The 18,109-nt window shown below is 41.0% G+C and overlaps 1 protein-coding gene across 1 annotated transcript in view; it reads right to left on the bottom strand.

Annotated features, from left to right (window-relative positions):
* Positions 1-18,109, bottom strand: part of Vps13d (vacuolar protein sorting 13 homolog D) — a 237,077-nt gene that overhangs the window by 77,330 nt on the left and 141,638 nt on the right. Inside the window, exons 59-64 of the mRNA XM_042695737.1 lie at positions 17,866-17,982; positions 16,561-16,710; positions 13,499-13,648; positions 12,209-12,305; positions 9,696-9,844; positions 1,040-1,174 (exon numbers count right to left, since the gene is read on the bottom strand). Of these exons, the coding sequence (XP_042551671.1) occupies positions 1,040-1,174; positions 9,696-9,844; positions 12,209-12,305; positions 13,499-13,648; positions 16,561-16,710; positions 17,866-17,982 (798 nt within the window). The remainder of the gene's footprint in view (positions 1-1,039; positions 1,175-9,695; positions 9,845-12,208; positions 12,306-13,498; positions 13,649-16,560; positions 16,711-17,865; positions 17,983-18,109) is intronic.

Here is an 18,109-nt window from a genome sequence, read left to right as displayed (position 1 = left end):
TCTTGTCCTCCATTCCCACTACTGCCAACAAGGACATTGTAACCCTCATCAACTGCAGATACCTCCTGTTCTTTCCCAGACCATCTCAACTTCTCCCACTGCATCAACACCACAGATTGCTTTCAATACACTAAAAACTACTTAGCAAAGCTAGTCAGAAGAATGAAGAGTTATGGAATGGAAGGTTCTAAGTATTTAATCGTCTCTACAGCATGCTTTCCCTCCTCTCTGTTAAGAGACAATCAGGCAGGAGCAGGGAGGGAGGAGCAATCCCCTACTTTTCCTGTACCTCCCATTGCTGACTCCAGGCTGTAACACCTCCTTACAGTTAGATGGAAGTATTGCCAATTAGGAAAGTCAAGGAAGGAGCAGAGAGGGAAAAAAATAAAAAAGAATAGACTATATTGGGGGGGGGGGGGGGGGGATGGGAAGGGGAAACAAAGGAAGAGGCAACAATGCATGATAAGAAATGTACTCATTATCTTGCCCATGTAATTGTAACCCCTCTGTACGGTATTTTCACAATAAAAAAAAAGAATAGACTATATTTTAACTTTGAAAGCTAATGAATATGATATGGTCTTAACTATTCATCAACAAATACACTGGTTTTATATTTTGGTTTGTGCAGTCTGTAATAAACACAAATGGAAAATGTTTAACTTGATTAAAATTTTTTTTTCAAGTTCAACTCAAGAACAGGATCTCACAAGCTCTTAGAATACTGATACTGTTTATTTCTCAAACACATACCTGGTAAATAATCCCAGTGTTCTGTGTTATTATTAAACACCAACTGAACCATGAAGAATGTGCCTAACCTAGTAGAAGTTTGAGAGTGGCTCTGAGGGACAAGACAACAGCTCCTAAGTCATGTCAATCATCTTAGGGGTTTCATGACACAAATGGGCTTCATAGGATGTGACCTGATCTATAAATGGGGTTTGCAGTAGTAATGTCCCAGTAACAAAGATTCCCAAATATGCAAAACAAGCATTCTGCTTATGGCCCAACCACTAAGCACTTCTCTAAAGCTCACCTCCTGGAAATGTTTGAGGATGTCATTGATGATGAACTCCTTGGTCTCATAGGGATGGACCCGAGTGAATGGGTCCAGATTAATTACAGCATCTTCAAATCGAATTAATGGGAATCCCAACGTGCTTTTTAAGGCCTAGTGAGGAAAGAAGTAAAATGACACATTTTAGCATGTGACAGTCTTCTAGAATACATGAAAGCTACAAGTTTCCCAACAGGAATCAAGGTTTTATTGATTGATGGATTGATTGATTGCCAGTCCTGGGGCTTGAACTCAGGGCCTGGCACTATCCTTGAGCTTCTTTGCTCAAGGGTAGCTCTCTACCACTTGAGCCACAGTGCTACTTCGGGCTTTTTCTGTTTATGTGCAACTGAGGAATCAAACCCAGGGTTTCATGCATGCTAGGCAAACACTCTGCCAAGAGATCAAGGTTGTAATATTTACAAATAAGATTTTCCCTTACAACTACAAAAGGAAAAATATATGCACATATTACCCAGTCACATATACCACACAGAATATGAACCTAGAGCAAATCATGTTAAGAGACACTAGGTGTAGAGAGACAAATGGCACGTGCTTTCTCTCATATGCGGAAGCAAAATCTAAAATACAACTATGCACAATAACATATACAGGACTCAATGCATTTACACTCAAATAAGCTTACTAAAGGAAGGTATTCTTAGGGGAGGAATTCAGAGGCATAACTTCCCCTAAAGTACTATTTATCAAAACAAATAGTAGGAAGTAGAAACATTTTGGGGTGAGGCACAGGAGTAGAGGGAGGAAGGGTCAGTAAATGCAGTAATTATATTCAAAGTACATTATATAAAAAAAATGAACTATGTAACTTGTGGGCAGGGACAGGAGGAGGAAGATAGGAGAGAATGAAAAAAGGGGTAACACTGACCAGAAGCATTGTACTCATAACATGACATGTAACTGTAACCTTTGTAACTACTAAATAAAAACAATAATAATTTTTAAACTATAACAAAAAAAGAAATAAACACTGTTGGCTTCAGGTGTAATTCCTTTTTCAGTCTGGATGTTTGCCATTTTTTACTTTCTGATGTGTACCACACATACAGAATATAAAATAATCAAATGCATAGATCAGTGATTACCCGCCCTCCAAAATGGACACAGGCTTAACTTCTGCCTAGGTCAAGAAGTAGGTCACGACCCCCACAATGGAGGCAGCCTCTCCCCTTTGCAGATACCTAATCACTGCTCTCTTCCTCCCTTAAGACATCCAGAAGCACTGGTTGGATTTTCCTGCTTTGAATTTTAGATCAATGGAACCACTAGCTTCTACTTTGCTGTGGGCTCCTTCCAAGAAACATGAAACATAATAGTGAGATTCACGATTCTATTGCATTTGCTGCAGTTTGTGCTGCAGTTTAATTTTCCATTGTATGAATAAAACCCAAATTATTCCATCACTATTACTGATTGAAAGTTGGGTCATTTCAGTTTTATTTTTTGCTCTTATGAACAATGCTACCATGAAAATTCTTAGCCCAGCCCAACTATTAACTCACAAAATTGTGAACAAATAGAAGTTATTACTTGAAACCTTCAAGTTTTGGGATGGTTGGTGTTTTTTGTGTTTTTGTTTTTTTACTGCTTCTAGAAATGATATCCTTCAGCAGGTCTGGTACTTGTGATTAAATTAAATAGTCTGTATGAAAATTTATGGAAAATTTGAATGAGTCTACCAGGCAAGTATAATAAAGGTATAAATGCCATAATCTAACCAGGGCTTGGATTTGCTCAAGGCTGGGATTCAGTATTTCTTTTTTTGTTCTTGTGTCTACATATGATATTTATTTATTTTTATTAATAAGGTTTTTATTGTGAAAATACCATACAGAGGGGTTACAATTACATGAGTAAGGTAATGAGTACATTTCTTATCAAGCATTGTGGCCTCCTCCTTTGTTTCCCCTCATCATTCTTGCCCTCCCAACTCCACCCCCACCCCCCTCACCCACCCTCATCAAAGTTGTAAAGTTCATTTTTCAACATAATGTCTTGTACATTGTTGCGATGGGTTCACCTAGATCCCTACTTAAGCAATTTGTTTTTTTCCCTTCCCCTCCCCAAATTATACCACCATCAAATTCAGTGAAAACAGGGGTTGTACCATGGGGGAGGGGCATACAAAGCAACAAAAAAATCACCTTATAAATATGTTAGAAACAATAGCAAGAAAGAAAAACCATTTGAGTCCTTATCTTGGGGTTCATTTCACCTAACATCAACTTATCTGACCTTTTCTGCTTGTCTCAGAAATATACTAGTTATTGCAAATAAGGGAAACCGTGGGACCTATGTTTCTTTGGGCCTGGCTTATTTCACTTAATATAATTTTTTCCAAGTCTTTCCATTTCGTAACAAATGGGGCAATGTCATTCTTTTTGATGGAGGCATAGAATTCCATTGTGTATATATACCACATTTTCTTGATCCATTCATCTACTGAGGGGCATCTGGATTGGTTCCATATCTTAGATATGATAAATAACGCTGCAATAAACATAGTTGTACTGGTAGCTTTAGTATGGTCTAGTTTGTGATCATTCAGGTAAATGCCCAAAAGTGGGATTGCTGGGTCATAGGGGAGCTCTATGTGGGGTCTTTTGAGGAACCTCCATACTACTTTCCAACGTGGTTGAACAAGTTTACAACAATGCAGTAGGGTTCCCTTCTGTCCACATCCCCTCCAGCATCTGTTGTTATTAGAGTTCTTGATTAGAGCCATTCTAACTTGGGTGAGGTGGTATCTAAATGTTGTTTTGATTTGCATTTCTTTTATGGCTAGGGAGGTTGAGCATTTCCTTCGTGTGTCTATTGGACATCCTTCTTTCCTCTTCAGAGAAGATTCTCTTTAAGTCTTTAGCCCACTTATTTATTGGGCAGTTGTTTCTTTGACGATTTGTTGTTGGGGGATTTAATTTTTTGAGTTCCAGGTATATTTTAGATAGGAGACCCTTGTCTGTTGTATGGCTAGTGAAGGTCTTCTCCCAATCTGTAGGCTTTCTATTGATCTTGCTAGCTATGTCCTTTGCCATGCAGAAGCTCTGCAATTTCATGCAATCCCATTTGTCCAACCTTTCTTTGATTTGTTGTGTTTCTGGGTCTCTATTAAGAAAATTTCAGCTTGTGCCAAGGAGACCTAGGGTTTCTCCTATTCCATCCTATAATGTTTTCAGGGTGTCTGCTTTGACTCCGAGGTCTTTGATCCATTTGGAGTTGATTCTGGTGTAGGGTGATATATAAGGATCTAGCTTTAGTTTTCTACAAGTGATTAACCAATTTTGCCAGCACCATTTACTGAAGAGTCTGCCTTTCTTCCATTCTATTTTTTTTAGCTCCCTTTTGGAAGCTTAGATGGCTATAGGTCTGTGGGTTCATTTCTGGGTTTTCAATTCTATTCCATTGGTCCTGAGGTCTGTTCTTGTCCAGTACCAAGATGTTTTGATTACTATGGCTTTGTAGTAGAGTTTGAAATTTGGTATTGATATTCCTCCAGCACTGTTCTTTCTGTTAAGGATCGTTTTTGCTATTCGGGGTCTTTTATTGTTCCATATGAATTTTTGGATTGCCTCTTCTATTTCCTTGAAGAATGAGGTTGGAATATTGATAGGTATCACATTGAATTTGTAGATAGCCTTGGGAAGTATTGCCATTTTCTCGATGTGGAATGCAGTATTTCTAAGTCCTAGTCTATTTTAGTTGTTGGATGTACTTAAGCTTCTCCACTGAATAGCAATACCATTCCTCCAACTTTAATATCCCCAGTTAAAGTGCAGATGGCTGGGAATGCAGTTTATGGCAGAGTCTTTGCCTAGCATGCACAAAGCCTCAGATTCAGTTCTCAGCACTGCAAACAAAAACAACAAACTTGCCCAAATATCTATTTATCTGCTCACCTTCTTAACTGTCTCTTTTTACTTAGACTCTCTCAGCAGAAGGTGTCTAAGAAAGTAGCAAATGTCTTAAGAAATAAGGCTGTTCAGATTGGATTCTGTTTGGCAGCTGGTTTCTACTTGGTGTCTTGTCCTTTTCTCCCTCTACCACTTACACATCAGAAAAAGTCTCATGAGTACATACACATTGGACTCTCCTAGTTTTTCTCCTCTCATAAATCCTGGACCCCAAGTACTGGTTGTCTTGGTAGCTTTCCAATGGCTTCAAATAAACTTTAAAATTATTTTAAATCTAGCTTTTCTTGAAGATCTCAGCTGGTTTGGCTATCAGCCAATTAACAATTTCTAGAACTGATTCTATAGTCTGATCACATTTTATTTAATATGATAGACATTGACATGTTTAGAAGATATGCCATCTACTCTTCTTTACAAAATGTTGAAATCATTTATTCATGCTAAGGCTATCAGAGCATCAAGAATGCATCTAATTTTATAAATATATTAAAATAACTATAACATTAAGATAATACTGAATTGAGCTGGCTATTATTTATTAAATTCCTACTTCATTTTTCACTTATCTCTTCTTAATCTTTGTGCATGGGTTTCATAGGCTGCCTTAATTTTTTGGAATAACAATATATTTAATTAGAATTTAATTATACAAGAAAGATGGATGAAATGTCATGACTCAAAATTCATATAGAAAAAGACAATAGGCTGACGAATTTGACAATGTAAAAATGAAGTTTTGCCTGGGTGAATAAACACATCCAATACAAAATAAAGAGATAAAGGAAAAAAATGAAGAACAAGATGCCTGTAACTACCATCAAAGACAGAACTTTCACCAAGAGCTTCTAAAATTAGAATAGATAGAAGGTAACCTGATAGAAAAAAATGGACCAAGTGATAGACCCAAAGAGTTCAGAGAAAAGTCATGGCTTTTTTTTTGGCCAGTCCTGGGGCTTAAACTCAGGGTCTGGGTACTATCCCTGAGCCTCTTTGTGCTCAAGGCTAGTGCTCTAACACTTGAACCACAGCACTACTTCTGGCTTTTCCTGAGTAGTTTATTGGGGATAAGTTATGGACTTTCCTGCCCAGGCTAGCTTTTACTATGATCCTTAGATCTCAGCCTCCTGAATAGCTAGGATTACAGGCATAAGCCACCGGCTCACCTGGCCAACGTGGCTCTTTAACATGGATTAGAAGACATGAAATAGAGAGAAATAGTAAGCAACAACTTATTGGGTAGAAGGCATGAAATCCAAAAGACTATTATTTCTCCTCTAAAGTTTCTGCTATCCACTCTCTCACCCATGTGGTGAGCAATGAGGAAATAAGTGAACATACCTGATTTTCCTCCTTTCACTGATGGAGAAACTAAGGCCCAGAGCAAGGTGACCTGCCTTGTTTAGAGCCACAGAAACAGCACTTGGAGGCCCAGGGTCTGACAGTCAGTTCAGCACTTTGTTTAACCAGTATAACTGATCATCACTTTTGTCCCAGAAAAGAAGTGTAACTGAACAAAGGCTCAAGCAACTTCCTTGTTTTGACCAAATATTGAAGCAGCAGCAGCACCTGCAGTAGCTTATACAGCTCAAGCTTAAGACCTGTGCTAAGTTGCCAAGCCCTTCAGCAGACACCATTCGCTCTTTGGATAACTAAGAGACTTTGTCTGAATCAAGAAAGAATCCTCACCCTGAGGTAAAAATCATCCTCATCTAGTTATTTACTGCTTTGGGACTTCCCATATTCCAAAAGGCTGTGATACCGCCTACTGGTATGAATTATTCTGCCACCTTCAGGCTGATCTGGTCAGTCAAAGTAGAAGAGAGGAGAGAAAAAGAAAGGACCAAACAAGGCTTTTTCATATAACCAAATGACTAATCAAATACAGTAGTATACAACATGGATGCTTATTTACTCAAGTAGCAGACAGTTTCCTGTCATAAAACAAATTCTAGAGAAAGCAATCCTGTGTTCCCTAAGTCCTTAATAAAAACAGAACACTGCCTATCCCTAGACAAGAACTGCAGAAGCCTTACAGAAATGCTGTAGAGTTAAAAGAAGAAATACCTGTCCACAAGGTCTCAGATCACAAGCTATTCCGTGGGCCACATCCTTTCATTTCTTAGTTTATCCTGCACTAAACAAAACTGTCTGGAATTCATTCTTTAAAGGTTTATTTATGGTACATAGAGACTGTTTATGTGAAGCAGAGTATTTGCCTATTTCCCTCTTGGGACAGTGTTTAAAACTACAGGGATATTTCCTTCTCTGGCACTTTCTGAAATACAATTAACAATACTGGATCTTTTTTCCTTTTAACAAATCTGGTTTTTATTTAGGGAGGGGAGGGGAAAAGTAAAGGGTCTGAAGTTTCCCAACAAATTATTTCAAGCCTTTGAGAAGACAGTTTTAGGCTTTTTAAATAGTGTCTTTGTTTGAAAATCCCCCTTACCCCCACCCTCTCTCTGACCATTAAAATGTGGGTTTTCTTCCAAACTAGATTGCTCAATTAAAGCCCTTCTTTTGTAATACCCCAATGCCTCAAATGGGAAAGGGACTGCTGTAGGCCACCTTGTGAAACCTTTTAAGAGCTCCTGGCTTCTTTTGATCTTTAAAAAAAAACTAAAAATACACCTAGACGCTACCTGGCATTTTTGCTAGCCACTGTCATAACATGCAAACTGGGGAGAAAGATGGTAAGGCCAAGTGGGGGAGGGTGCTGGACTTCTGTCTCTGCATTTGTGAAATAAACTACTACCTCCCCCTTCTTCAATCAGAGTCAGGGATCCAATTGAGACAGCAGATGTGAAACTGCTCTGAGGCCCTCTGAACAGACACTATATCTGGCAACAATGTACCCTCAGTGTAAACCTGGAGAGGCTCCCCTCGGAGATTGCTGACAGCCTCTCCTGGCTGGGAATCAGGAGAATGGAGATAATTATTCCTTCACTACCAAAGACAGGGTTACCTTTTAGTCAGACTCCTGTGATTCCTGCTCAGGGAGAGGACTCCATTTCCAAAGCACATACTTTCAGTGATTATATATTCATCAAAAAGAGCTTATTGCCCTTTCTAAGAGCGACTAATAAAGAGATATTACGCTGTTAGGAAACTCCAAATAAATGACATTATCTTATGAGTCTCAGACTTCACTAGAAGAACTAAAGACACAGTGAAATGGTGACTTTCCATAAGCCAAGAGTTTAAAGTCTGAAGGTTAACCGGATTCCCAGAACCTTGCTTGAAGCGCTAACCTCCCCTCTCCCACAGTCCCCTTCCCCTTCCTTCCATGACTGTGCCAGGTAATTTGTTTAACAATGATTTGAAAATGTTCCTTTAAAGTACTGACAGGTTGAGACAGTCTACCTAAAGAATTCCAGTGTGTTGTATGCACACGTGTGAGTACACACGCACATGTACATGCACACACACACACACACACACACACACACACACACACGCACACACGCACACACGCACAGAAAAATAAAACATCAATACCACAAAACTGGGCTGTAGACACCACCCTGATTTTGTCAATCTGGGGAAGACTTCTGCTACAAGCAATCTGAAAGGAGTAGTTGAGTAGTTGATTGTATGTTTTGTAGTAAAATGATTTAAAAAACAAGACACCCTCAACTTGCAGGAAATGCTTAGCACTGGTTTGCTGGATGAGTGCCAAACATTCTGGGGAGAATTCTTCATCAAACCAACCCATTGCAATGGGTCATATAAGTCAAGTGGATACTTGTGGATATTAGCAAGATAGTGGTTTCCCATGGTTTTCCCCACACTCCCATGCTAATTATTAGGCTTTCCAGTCTCCTGGGAAACATGAAATTAAAGCAGATGGGGGAGCCAGGGCAGGGAGAGAAGGGTGCCACACACGGTCCATCCTCAAGATGGTTTTCCTGGTCCCCACCAGCACCCTAGCTGTTCGTCACTGAATCCACTGTAGCCTTCACCCCTGCCCTGCCCTTCTCCAAATATGATATGACGCTGAACAGACCACTGTCTCATTACCTGTGGGTCTATTTTAGAAGCCGTGAGCTGGCAGACCATGGGCCACATGAGGCCCACACATGTGTTTTGTTAGGCCCACCAGGTTTAAAAAAAAACCACAAAACTTAAATTGGTTGCCAACATTTAAAAACCAGGAGATTCCACATAAAAAATATCCAGATTTCCGGCTTCTCTTTAAAAAATCTGAAGATCTGGCAACCCTGGGTTCACATTCCACCATGACAATATGGCTGGAGCTGAGCCACACTGTCCCTATGCTCCGGGAGTACATGGTCCTTACAATGCTTCCCATGCTGGCCAGCATCTGCACAGGCACTTCAGGCTACCACCCCAGACTTACTACGTTCTTGCTCAGATCTCTAGCTGTTCCTGTTCACAGAGAGAGACCATGTTATAGCATATGACAGGAGGTAGCACAGGTGGTAGGCAGGAGTTCAGACAGTGGTTACTGGGAGGAGGTCTTGATGACTACCTAAGTATAACAGGGAATGAGCCAAAAGCTCAGCAACAGTGCCCGGCATCTGAGTTAAAGCCTCAGGACTAGCACAAAAAACAAAACAAAACAAAAGCAGTCTATACAAATACTGGCTATGATGTTGATACTACATGGAAAAAGTGAGTGGGCAACATACTGATGGTTGAAAAGTCATTCTTGAGAATGAACACAGGTGTCAGCTCACCTTAAGATCCAGTGGCAGCTTGTTGGAGGTAAACACACTCAGTTTGATCTGGGGAATGCTGATCTTGAGATTTTCAAAGTAGTATCGAGTTGGTGTTCCACTCTGCTCAACTGTCTTTTCATGGAGGTTTTCATCATATTTTTCCACCTCTAGAACAAAGGCAGCACACAAGAAAACAACAACAGAAAAGTTACATGATTTCATATACTTATATTCCCACTGAAAAACTTCATAGATGAACGTGTTGATACTTTTCTAAGTTTAGTTTTTGAGGGATCAGTAATGCATACAGCTTCCTGATGGGCCTTTCTTTGTAAAAGCAGATGTTCAATTTATATTTTTTATCACTAGGCCACATTTATGTATTTTTCTTTTTTTCATTCTATATTATCTTTAAATAGTTGTACAAAAGATTTGCCACTTAACAAAGCAGTTTATAAATATATCTTGATCAATGTCAACCCGTTTAACATTCCATTAGACTATTAATAGTCTACTAGTAAGCAGACTAGCTTAATATTTTAACCTGTGGCTCCATGCCACCTGGCACATCACATCTATGGGATAAGTAATCCAGGTAGGAACCAAAGGTCAGAGGAATTTGCTGGCCTCAGGCTTTCTAAAACTATTGTTGGTTTTGATATATGTTGATTTTGATACTGTAGGTTTGATATAATACAGATTATCTCGATTTGTCTTATAGTATGATATCCATATTAGGATCTGGAGTACCATACAGCTAACCATAATGAATATTATCACCAATTAAATAATGGATCTGAATCAAACAATGCCTCTATGATACAATATGGAAGAACTGGGAGCATGGCTCAAGTAATAGAGCTCTTACCTAGCAAGGAGGCCCTAATTCAAACCTAGAATGTTTAAAAAAAAAAAAAAAGCTAACCAAAAGAATTGAGCGAAGGCCACTGAGAACTGACATAGCAACCAGTAACACGATACAAAACTGTAGGCATTGGTTTAAGAAGTATAAACAAGGCAGATTACTTTACTTGCTATTATGTGAAGGGACTCAAACACAGTAATATGTGTTCTTTTTCTGCCTGATGCTGTACCCAGCTCAAGGTAGGCAGATGCTTTCCCTTGGTTTTCTATACCTCAAAAAGCCCACACATCTCTACTTAGCAAACAAATTTTTGGTAGAGTTAATACTATAACTATCATCAACTCTACTTACTGATAAATGCCTGTGAACAGAGACTTGCCTATCTGTGCTCAGGAAACAATGGGCTAATAAAAGGCAGGAAAGGACTTTATAAAAGTCAAAATCCACCACAGCATGTTTCAGGAGAAATCTGCAAGAGCAACTTACAAGGACACTTACCAAAAACAAAACAAAAACAAAAAAAAAAAAAGCATGACCAATCAAACTTGAAGTCAAGCTTCTCCAGCAGGTAACAAATCAGAAAAGGGTAACTAGCTGGCATTCAAATCGCTGCCTGAATACAAATAAACACTGGAGCCCCAACTCAGAGTGGAGAATACAGTCTAACAAATAAGACTTTGCTCATGTTCCCAAATACTTCTTATTTTTCTACTTTCTGTCTTCTTTTTGCTTTTACAGTTCCAGGGACTAAATCTAAGGCCTCACACGTGCTAAGCACATGCTTTATCACTGAGCAAAATCCTCAGCCAATCCCAAATAATCTTAATGTTTAATTCTAAACCTAGGATATAAAGAACAGAAATATTTTTCCTTGCCGTCTTTGTACACACATACACACACACTGCCAGTGATTTCTTTTTTCTCTAGCCAATATAGGCAGACAATCATAAAAGTCTCTTTCTTATCATTATTTCAGGCTCAATATTTGGAGTAGGCTTTAAAAGGCTGATCACTGACTCCTTTCTAAGCTGTATATGCAGCTCAGAAAAAAATCCAGCTAAGAGCAAGAAAAGAGGCTGTGTTGAGGAATCTGAAATAAAGAGACAACAACTGAATTATCTCTGTAGTACTGCTACAAATCTGTTTCCTGCTAACATATACAGCTCCTTTCTCTAATGAAGAGAATAAATAGAAGCTTTTATATCACATTAAGGCACAGGGTATGGATTTCTAAAGTCCCAGAGCTGGAGCTAGCTAATTCATTTTCTCAACGAAACCAAAGGAACTGCTAAAGGGATTTCTGATTCTTGGCACTGAGTCTGTTTAATAAACAAAGGTTAGGAAACAAAGCGGTTTGCTAGATGACTAACATAATTTCTGTTATCCTAGAGGAGATGAATCAAAAATGCAAAGCACAGAGGACTGGTGTGCTGCTTCCCAGAGGCCTACCTCTGGACATTCCAGGATACCAGAGACCCTCGGGAGCCACCTCGTTCATGGACATTAACTCCAGACAACGTGCAGTCTTGGAAAGAAGACAGCTAAAATGGTAACCTCAGCTTCCTAGCTCAAGCCAGGAGGTGGAAAGAGGATTGGCAGGCATCCAGGGGTTACCTATTTTTTTACAAACATGAAAACATACCATCAATAGGGCATTTAAAGTTACCTGACTCTGCCTGATCGTAGCCAAAGAAACTCAGCAGCTTCAGCAGCAGTTTCTCCTCAATCTGCACTGTGAATCTCTGAGCTGTGACCATCAGATGCTAGAGAGAAACAAACTCTAGGTAACAGAGTGAACAATACAAGGACTTCTACAGATGCCATTCAGAAAGCCCCAGCGAGGCCAGGCATGATGGTTCATGCCTATAATTGTAGCTACTCACAAGGCTGAGGCAGTAGGGCACATGAGACCACTTTGGGAACAGCCCAAGAAATACAAAGAGACCTTGTGTTAAAAGGGAGATCAGGGGAAGGGATTGCCAGGAGCCAGTGGTTCATGTCTGTAACCCCAGTTATTCAGGAGGCTGAGATCTGAGGATCTCAGTTCAGAGCCATCCTGGGCAAGAAAGAGTATGAGACTCTTATCTCCAATTAACCGGCAAAAAGCCAGTAGAACTGTGGCCCAAGTAGTAGGGTACTGGCCTTGAGCAAAAAGCACAGTGCCCAGGTCCTGAGTTCAAGCTTCAGTACCAGTACACAAAAAGGTAAGGGAGAGAAGGAGGTAAAGACACGACATGTTTTCTTTATTTATATCATTTGATGATAGTGCCATTTTTTTCCTGGCTTTTCTCTACTTGTTACAATTTACCAAAACTCTGGAAGGTATTTAGGAGGCACTGGCTGTGCTGCTGCTTGACTCCCAGGAACCTGGTTTCATTAGTCAGAGGTACAGCTTCGGATGTGCCATGGTGGGTCATCCATCACCAGGTGGTACTCTGCTTAGACCCAGGGCAGTCTGTAAGGGGATACATGACTAGGCACATTGCGGAGGTTGCAGACAGATGTTTGTAATCCCATCAGTGCTAGTGACAAGGGATCAGAAGGACGGCTCTTACTCTGGTGGAGTTTTCTGCTGTCACAGCTGGCTAATGCACAGGAACCTCTTCAAGGCAGATAGCTCGTCACTCCTGAACTACTTGGGTTTAGTAAGCAGTGTGGCAGCTCACAGAGCAGGATGCCTGCCCCAAGGTCTGACCCCTCAGCATTCCTTTTCCAGCATCTCTGAACTACTCCATTTTTAATACTCAATCTTAAAAATGCTACACTTTGCTACAGAGACTCTGGCACCTGTAGGCTCAAGCACTACCAAACTGCAAGATCACTGAAAACACAACTGAGGATACAAAGTACCAGGAAAAGGAGTTTCTGCACATTCCCTACATAGCTCAATCTTACAGAACTATTTCCAGGTAGAGCCTGCAGTGCTGGTCACAGCCTTGCCCTCCTCCCAGCTCACCTTGTAGATGTTGGTCAGTGCACTCTTGCTGGGGAACTTCACTGCATTCACCTGCACAGCTGGGCCGGTCTCAATGACCTCGTTCTCATTGCTCAGGGGGGTCACATACAGCATGAAGGGCTGAGTGGTACCAATGAGCTGGTTATCCACCTAGGACAGGAAAAGGGATCATTAAAAAAAAAGTCAAAATCAGTAGTTGGGCACTGGTGGCTCATGCCTATAACCCTAGTCACTCAGAAGGCTGAGATTTGAGGATCACGGTTCAACCAGCCCAGGCAGGAAAGCCCTTAAGACTCATCTCCAATGAATCACTAGAAAAACGGAAGTGGTGCTGTGGTTCAAAGTGGTAGAGTGCTAGCCTGGAGCACAAAACCACAGGAAGGCCCTGAGTTGAAGCCCCATGACCAAAGTGGTGGGGGAAAAAAATCAAAACTAGACTCAGCAAGTACCCTAGCCATTCTACTGTCTTGACTGCAACCAGGAAAACCCATTCTATCTGAAGAACAGGGCCAATAACAGCAATGGGAAGAACACTGGGACCTCTATTTCATTACTTCATTACCTCATCACATCATTAGGTGATTTATTCTGCCAAGAGAACAGACCCAGAATTTACTCATCCAAAACCTAAGTATGTGAGGTAACACCTGATAATTAGCTTAAATTGTTCTACAACAGCCACATTATTTCAAATATTATGTTGTACATGATATGTATATACAAGTTTCATGTCTCAATTTATAATATCATAGAATTAAAAATAAAATTTAAAAGCCTGGCACCAGTGGCTCATGCCTGTAATCCTAGCTACTAAGGAGGCTGAGATCTGAGGATCACGGTTCAAAGCCAGCCCGGTCAAGAAAGTCCATGAGACTCTTATCTCTAGTAAACCACCAGAAAACCGGAAGTGGTGCTATGGTTCAAGTGGTAAAGGGCTAGCCTTGAGCTGAAGAACCGAGGGACAGTGCCCAGGCCCAGAGTTCAAGACCCACAACTGACAAAATAAATAAATAAATAAATAAAAATAAAATTTAAAATATCAGGTGAACATGTTATGTTAAGTATTATGCTAGTCAACACAGATGCATGATCTCATGATGACACAGGAGATCTGTGATAAGAGAACTACTAAGAGGTTTTACTGGAAACCTCAAGCACTGAGGTCATCTCCACAGAGGAGATGCTGAAGAGAGGCCCTAGCTCAGGCTGACCAGTGACAGAACCAGTACTGAATCCAGCCTGTGTGGCCCCAAAGCCAGCTGTTCATGCTTCTCTCTCACTCTGACAAAAACTCTGGATTCAGTAGCTTAGGAGCCTACCAAAGTCACTTCCTGTTCCCATCCTAAATTGAGCTTCCCTCTCAGGACACCAAGTCCTCAACTTTAGGGGAGACTGCTGCCTCAACCACACAGTACCACAGATAGGACTGGGCTGCCCTCAGACACTTAAGCAGTCCAGAGGGAGAGACCACAGCAGCTATTTCTCACCAGAGATCCACTCTGGGACGAGGCAAGTGAAAGACCACCTGCTTGATACCCTTAAGAGACCCTCAGTACACACTTTGCATACCTCCTAGAGGAAACCCTTATGTACAGGCATCAGGCATACCACCTCGAGGCAAGAAAAACTTAGAGAAACTTGCAGAAGTTGAATTACTTGCTCATATCACGTAGCTGTGAGTGGAAGAGCTGGGATTCAAGGGCACACATGATCTCTGTGGCCAAATCCCTGACCCCTCTTCTCCCTTACACTCCTGGACTCCACACCTGTGACATAGTAGATGGTGCTCGCTCTCAGAAAGCAAGGATAGGACAAGACGCCTTTTCCTACCTCCACACAGGCTCTGTTTTCTAGCTTAAAAAATTACTTCTCTGCCTAGTACCAGTGGCTCACATCTATAATCCTATCTACTAGGGAGGCTGAAATCTGAGGATCAAAAGGAAAGTTCATGAGACTTTCATCTCCAATAACCACCAAAAGTCCAAAAGTAAAGCTGTGGTTCAAGTGGTAGAGCTCTAGCCTTAGCATAAAAGCTCAAAGACAGCACCCAGGCCCTGAGTTCAAGCCCCAGGACCAGCACACAAACAAACAAACAAGCATTCTTTCTCTGCTTTTAAGTCTCCTCTCCCAGTGCCATGGCCTGGCAACTTCTCAAGGTAGAAAACTAAGTCAACTATAGGGGTCACCTCTTTTGTTTCCCACCTCTTTGGGGGTCTCTGTTTTATGGTCTGATGCCCACTGACCTGAAGCTGTTGCCTCCTTATTCTGCCTTGGTTTTGGGACTGTTTCAGGTGGGATAGTAAATGTGGTACCTGCTGTTCCATGCTTACTGGAAGTAGAAAACATAACCCTCCTGTGCCTCCCTGCCATGAACCTCAAGCCCTCCAAGGAGAGGTACAGTTCTGTGCACTTCTGCTCTTTTCTCTCAGTAAGACCAAAAAACATGGGACACCAGGTGCCACTGGCTCACACCTGTAATCCTAGCTACTCAAAAGGCTGAGATCTGGAAGTGGCACTGTGGCTCAAGCGTTAGAGCGCTCACCTTGAGCTGAAGAGCAGAGAGATAGCGCACAAGCCCAGAGTTCAAGCCCCACAACCAACCAAAAAAAAAAAAAAAAAAAGAATTTATCAAAAGGCTGAAATCTAAGGATCATGGCTCAAAGCAAGGCTGGGCAGGCGAGTCTGGGAGACTCTTATTTCCAATTAATCACAGAAAAAGCCAGAAGAGGAGTTGTGGTTCAAGTGTTTGAGCACTAGCCTTAAGCAAAAAGAAGCTCAGGGTTAGTGCCCAGAATTCAAGCCCCTAGAACAGAAAAAATAACAAACAAAAAAACCCACACCATGGGGCACCCTCCTCCTGCCATCCTTACTGACCTGAACAAGTTATTTATATACCACTACTAGATTTGAGACAGAGTTAAAGAAAAAAATGAGGGTGGAAACAACCACTTCATAGAATGATTTTTGGAAGGTCACAAGGATATTTCCTTCAAAGCATTTAAGTTTTTAGACTACTAAACATTAAATCTGATGCATGGACAGCATGCCAACGAAATGCCCACCTGTACATCCTCAATGCTGAGTTCAAGCATGTGGCTGGTTGCCAGCTGGGTGTAGTGAACATTGATTCCTGTAAGACTCGCAAAGACCAGCTCTTCAGGTACTTTATTAATTAAGGATAGGCCAATTCCACCTTCTAGTTTCACAAGCACCTGAAAAGAAATCAAAATATGGCCCACTAGTGGTTTTAAACTGAGCTCCTGGTACAGGAGTATACAAGGAAATGAGTGGCTTCAAATCCCTCTACTCTTGACCTCTGAGTAGATGAAAGCTAATGAAGCAAGAGAACCCATATGAAGCACCTCTTGGGCTCCACTGCCCTCATCTCACTAGAAGCCATCCTCCTGAGCTCTGTTCCCCACCCAAGGGCAGAATAACAAAGGGTCTAATGACACCTGACCAGAGCACCAAGTACAGGTACTCTGCAGAACAAGAAGTTAACTGAAGGGGGAGGGGGGGGAAAGGGGGGAAAAGGAGAAGGATTGGGATTGGGGGGGAGGGGGGAGGCTGGGAAGGGATGTGAAGGGTAAACCAAAGGAGGAGGCTGCAATGCTTGGTAAGAAATGTACGCATTATCCTGCCCATGTAATTGTAACCCCTCTGTACAGTATGTTCACAAATAAAATTAAATTAAAAAAAAAATTACAATCATAAAAAAAAAAAAAAAAGAAGTTAACTGAAAATCTTTCTCCCCATTTGGCATGCAAGCTCTGAATGCATGTTGAATGCATTTCCCTAACATCTGACATGGTGCTTTATACATAGGCATTTGAATTAAAAAAAAAAAAAAATCACTGAATGATTATCAGGTACATCTCATCTTCCTCCTCTTGAAGCTTTTCTGTCTCTTCTCAATATGGGGGGGGGGGGGGGTGGAGAAAGATGTCAGAGTCAGCTGGAGGAAAAAAAATTGCATGTTTTCTTATTCTCTATCTTAAATCTATTTAAATCTTATTTAAATTCAAACCATCTAGCTTCTTTGTCACCTTACTTTAGCACCATTTGTTCCATTCTGATTCCACATTAACTTTAGCTGTCATTTACACAATATATGCTCACATTCATACTGTGATAACTCAGTGAAGCATAACCCTACTTGGAATTCACACAGAGGAAAAAGAAACCAGAAACCCTCAGCACAGAACCCTCAGCAAATCAATGATCAAGCAAATGAATTTATTGGAAGTGGTGCTGTAGCTCAAGTGGCATGGTGCTTGAGCAAAACAAGCTCAGGGACAATGCCCAGGCGCAGAGTTCAAGCCTCAGGATCAGCAAAAAGAAAAAAGAAATTTACACTTAGAACTTACTTCCAATTCCTGCTCTGTCTCTGAACTCCTTAGTTTCTGTAGCTCTTGTTCAGTAACAGGTAGTTCATCCACTTCATATGATGACCAGTCACTTTTCCACTGGCAGAAATCTGTTATCTGAAGCCAAACAAAACACCATACAAAGAGGGCCACACTTCCATAGGGAAATCCACTCTAACCTGTGACAGCTATGAAACAGCCCTTTAGGTCCAAGAAGTAAATGGTTTCCAAGCACCATTAAGCA

Source organism: Dipodomys spectabilis, unplaced genomic scaffold (assembly GCF_019054845.1).
Source record: "Dipodomys spectabilis isolate Male_0828 unplaced genomic scaffold, ASM1905484v1 ptg000188l, whole genome shotgun sequence".
Classification (NCBI taxonomy): Eukaryota; Metazoa; Chordata; class Mammalia; order Rodentia; family Heteromyidae; genus Dipodomys; species Dipodomys spectabilis.
The sequence above is the reverse complement of the archived record's forward strand: the minus strand, read 5'-3'. Positions and strand labels throughout refer to the sequence as shown.